We start from the raw sequence: 4,691 nt of genomic DNA on the forward strand, positions 1-4,691 counted from the left end.
CCACTGCACTCCAGTCTGGGCAACAGAGTGAGACTCCAACTCAAAAAAAAAAAACTACAACAAAAGACATAAAAGTCTGAGAAGTGTATGCACCAATAACATAGCTTCAAAATATGTAAAACAAATATCGTCAAAACTAGGATAAATTTACAAATCCACTATCATAATGAGACTTTTTTTGAGTTGGAGTCTCACTCAGTCACCCAGGCTGGAGTGCAGTGGCACACTCATGGCCATTGCAGCCTCAACCTGCTGGACTCAGGTGGTCCTTCCACCTCAGCCTCCCAAGTAGCTGGAACTACAGGTGCACGCCACCGTGTCCAGTTAATTTTTTGATTTATTGCAGAGATGAGATCTTTCCAAGTTGTCCAGGTTAGTCTCAAACCCCTGGGTTCAGGCAATCCCCTCGCCTTGGCCTCCCAAAGTGCTGGGATTATGGGTTTGAGTTACCACGCCCGGCCAGGGAGCAGATCTTTAAGAGAAAACTTGGCTCGCATTTTTTAAAATGTCAGGTGTTTAGCATAATGGCATAGAATCAACAGCCTGTGGTAGGTCTGGGTCTACCACCTAGGTGTTGAAGCCCTGGGTTTCAGAGACCTGAATCTTCCTTCTGATCCACTGGCAGACTCACCTTGGTAGCTCCACATCTCTGTCTGCAAGATGCGGGAGGAAGAATTCTTCCCAGACCCTGGCTGCGTTTCAAAACACCATGTGCTCATCTATGCCCAGAGGAATCCCTTGTAGAGAGACTGGAAAGAGGATGTTGGAACCAAGAGGCTATCTTTGATTGTGAGGGGAAGTTTACTTTTATGACAACTTGGGGATTTTTAGATTTAGATCTACCAGCCTGAACGTTGTAATATCATCTTCTGCTACAGACATCATCTATTTTTAATGTGCCAAAGATTTTTCACAACATTTTTTTTAAATGAATGATATCATTCCTTGATGAGGACATATAGGCTAAGAGTCTAATGGTAGCTCAACCTGTAATCTCAGTACTTTGGGAGGCCAAGGCGTGTGGATTGCCTGAACCTGCGGGTCTGAGACCAGCCCTGGCAACTTGGCAAGATCTCATCTCTACAATAAGTAAAAAAAATTAGCCGGGCATGGTAGTGCACATCTGTAGTTCCGGCTACTTGGAAGGCTGAGGCGGAAGGATCACTGGAGCCCAGCAGGTCGACGCTGGAATGGCCGTGCGTGTGCCCCTGCACTCCAGCCTGGGTGATGGAGAGGCTCCAACTCAAAAAAAAAAAAGGAGTCTAAGTATCTTGTTCAAAGTTACACAAGCCAGGCTTTTGGGAGGCTGAGGCAGGAGGATTGTTTGAGGCCAGGAGTTCAAGACTAGCCTGGGCAACATAGCATAGCCTCCCTCTACAAAAAATGAATGAATAAATAAGCTGTGCATGGTGGTGCAGCCTACAGTCCCAACTACTCGGAGGGCCGAAGTGAGAGGATCACTTGAGCCCAGGAGTTCGAGGCTGCAGTGAGCTATGGTGGAGGCAATGCACTCCCACCTGGGCCGCAGCGTGAAACCCTGTCTCAAAAAAACCCAAACCAGCAACAACAACAAAAAAAACAGCAAAGTTACACAGCTACTGGTGCAAGCCAGTACCAGACATCGAAAGACTAGGTGTTGCCTCTACGAGTAGACAGAGCATATGGCCCTCTGCTGCTGCTGCCACCCTTGTGGCAGGGTGGGGCTAAAAACAGTTAAAATTATTCCTTTTTAAAGATCAATCTGCTAAACAGGGTTTGCTCGAGAAAACCAAATAGCCAAAGGCTGCTTTCCTGGAAATGCAAGATAGTAATCCATTCACAATCTTACCCCCACATCCTCTCTTTGTAAAGTTATCAGTTTACAACCCCTGCTCATCATGTGTACCCTGAAGACAATTTGTTCTTTGAAAATCTGGTTTTGCTAAATACCACCTTGTAAATTCCAAAGAAAAATGTATAGTCATACAACCTGACCCCCCTCCCTTACTTAAACTAAGGTATAAAGCCCCTCTCCTCTTTCTCCGGTTGCTCAGCCTCGGAGCATCAGCACAGTGAGCTGCGCCGGCGCTAAGAAACCGCTACTTCTTAAGACAGCCTCGGTGTCATGGTCTCTCTGTTTTCTTGCAGTGCCCTTGGTGACAAGAGACTGTGTCAGGTGAGGCATTGTGCTGGTTGGCCTTTCTGCCTTATGCTTGTTTTTCTCCCTTGCTTTTTTTTTTTTTTTTTGAGAAAGCAGGATTTATTAAGAGGACAGAAAAGCTCCCACAGTGGGAGGAGACCTGAAGAGGTTGCCTCTCCTTTGCTTTTGAACCCCTTCCACGTTCTTCTTCCATGTCTCAAAATGTCCCCACCTCTGCTCATCACTTCCTCATTTTTCTGCCACTAAGACCAAGGCTACGCCCTGCCGCTTCCCTCCTCTGCCGTCTCCGCGGCTCACCAGGCCCCTTCCTCAGCCTTAAGCATCCCAGGTCCTCAGAGCCGCCCCCTTCCTCTTCCTCCCCAGTCAGGGTCTCCCGAGTGTGGTGGATCTCACTGTTTCTCCTTCCCCTGAACACGCGCTCCATCACCTTCCTGTGTGTCTTCTGCTCCCGCCGGAACCATTTTTTCCCCCAGAGCACCAAGAAGTCCCTAGTGGCCTAGTCCAGTGGTGCTAATTCTCTTCGAAGTTTGTTTGGCATTTGGGCCCCTTAACTCTTCCTTCTTGGCATTTCATGTTTGGTCTTGTAAGATTCACCATCTTCAAGCTCTGCAGCCCTTTGGCTTGCTTTCTGTGGATGCTCACTTCTCACTCCTTATAAATCCTGTGCCCTCAGTTTCCCCTGTTGTCAGCATTTTATGTTAGTATGATACACTTGTCACAACCTGTGAACCGATATATGGTTGTTAACTAACGTTTATTGTTGATTTGGGTTTTTTCAGTTTTCCCTGATTCCGTTTTCTGTTCCGAAATGCCCATCCAGGATTCGGCATCACAGTAGTTTGTCGTCACATCTCCTTAGGCTTCTCTTGGCCGTGGCAGTTTCCCAGACCGTCCTTGTTTTTGATGACCTGGACCGTGGTGAGGACTATCAACCAGGTATTTGGAAGGTTGCACCCTAGGGGAGTTTGCCTGGTGCTTTTTACCCAGGATTTGACTGGGATTAGGAGGATGGTAGCTTCCCGGGGATTCCCAAAGGAATCCATGACCAAAAAGTGTTACGAAGGGGGTCAGTGTAGGGGTTTCCCAGAGGTCTGGCCTTTGCTCTTGACTCTGTATTCTCTCTCTGCCGCCTTGTCACTTCTGTTATCACCTCTAAGCTGATGGCTTCCAGACAATAAAATAACTCTTAACATGTATGAAGTATTTTTTGTTTGTTTGTTTGTTTATGGAGGTTTTCTTTAGTTATGGAGTGTTTGTTTTTTGGGTTTTTTTTCATTTATGGAGTTGTTTTTCATTTGTGGAGTTTTTTTCATTTATGGAGTTTTTATCACTTGTGGAGTTTTTTTCATTTATGGAGGTTTTTTCATTTATGGAGATTTTTTTCACTTATAGAGTTTTTTTCACTTATGGAGTTTTTTCACTTATGGGGTTTTTTTTTTTTTTAATTCATGGATTTTTTTTTTTTCACTTATGGAGTTTTTTTCCCCCTCCTCATTTATGGAGTTTTGACCACATGCCAAGAGCTGTCCTCAGCCCTTTACACATATTCACTAATTTAATTCTCACAGCAACACTAAAATAAGTAGCAAAAGTCTTATTGCCATTTTACAGATGAGGTCGTGGAGGCACAGAGTGGCTTGCTAAATTGCCTGAGATCACTCAGCCAGATGGCACTGCTGGGGGACCCACCAGCGTGGAGCGGGATTCTCTCCCGAGCAGTCTGGCTCCAGCGCCTCCACCCTACGACGAGGCGGTGTCGCCTCTCCAGACCCATGTTTCTCACCCTGAGCTCTAGCCTAGACACAACCCCGCATCCTTCTGCCTTTCCACCTGGGTATCCTCTGGTTCTCCAACTCTGGCCAAAGCTTTGCTGCTAGGGAAAGGTACTCGTTATTCTTTTTCTATATAACATTGTAATTGAGGTTTTAGTCAATGCAATCAGATAAGAGAATGTAATTAGACGTATAAGAATTGGAAATTGGCTGGGCATGGTGGTTCATGCCTATAGTCCCACCACTTTGGGAAGTAGAGGTGAGAGGATTGCCTGAGTCCGTGAGATCAAGACTGGGCAACTTGGCGAGACCTTATCTCTACGATAAAAAAATAAAAAATAAAAAAATTAGCTGGGCATGGTGGCGTATGCTTGTAGTTCCAGCTCCTTGGAAGGATCGCCTGAGCCCAGCAAGTGGAGGCTGCAGTGGCCGGGAGCGTGCCATTGCCCTCCAGCCTGGCTGGCAGAGTGAGATTCCAACTCAAACAACAAAAAAAAGAATTGGAAACAAAAGAACAATCTAGGCTGTGTGGGGTGGCTCATGCCTGTAATCCCAGCATTTTGGGAGGGTGAGGAGAGAGGATTGCCTGAGCCCAGGAGTTTGAGACCAGCCTGGGCATCACAGTGAGACCTTGTCTCCACAATAAAAAATTAAAACAATTAGCTGGTCATGGTGACACAAACCTATAGTCCCGGTTACTCAGGAGACTGAAACAGAAGGATCGCCTAAGCCCAGCAAGTCAAGGCTGTGGTAGCCATGATTGTGCCACTGAACTCCAG

At 46.3% G+C, this 4,691-nt stretch overlaps 1 protein-coding gene across 1 annotated transcript in view; it reads right to left on the minus strand.

The window, feature by feature from the left end:
- IL2RA (interleukin 2 receptor subunit alpha) overlaps window positions 1-647 on the minus strand; it is a 23,513-nt gene extending 22,866 nt beyond the window's left edge. Inside the window, exon 1 of the mRNA XM_021717988.1 lies at window positions 632-647. Coding sequence (XP_021573663.1) covers window positions 632-647 — 16 coding nt within the window. The remainder of the gene's footprint in view (window positions 1-631) is intronic.
- Window positions 648-4,691: the final 4,044 nt, after the last annotated feature.

The sequence above is a fragment of the Carlito syrichta genome, unplaced genomic scaffold, assembly GCF_000164805.1.
Source record: "Carlito syrichta isolate Samal-C Ts95f unplaced genomic scaffold, Tarsius_syrichta-2.0.1 Scaffold111484, whole genome shotgun sequence".
Taxonomy (NCBI): Eukaryota; Metazoa; Chordata; class Mammalia; order Primates; family Tarsiidae; genus Carlito; species Carlito syrichta.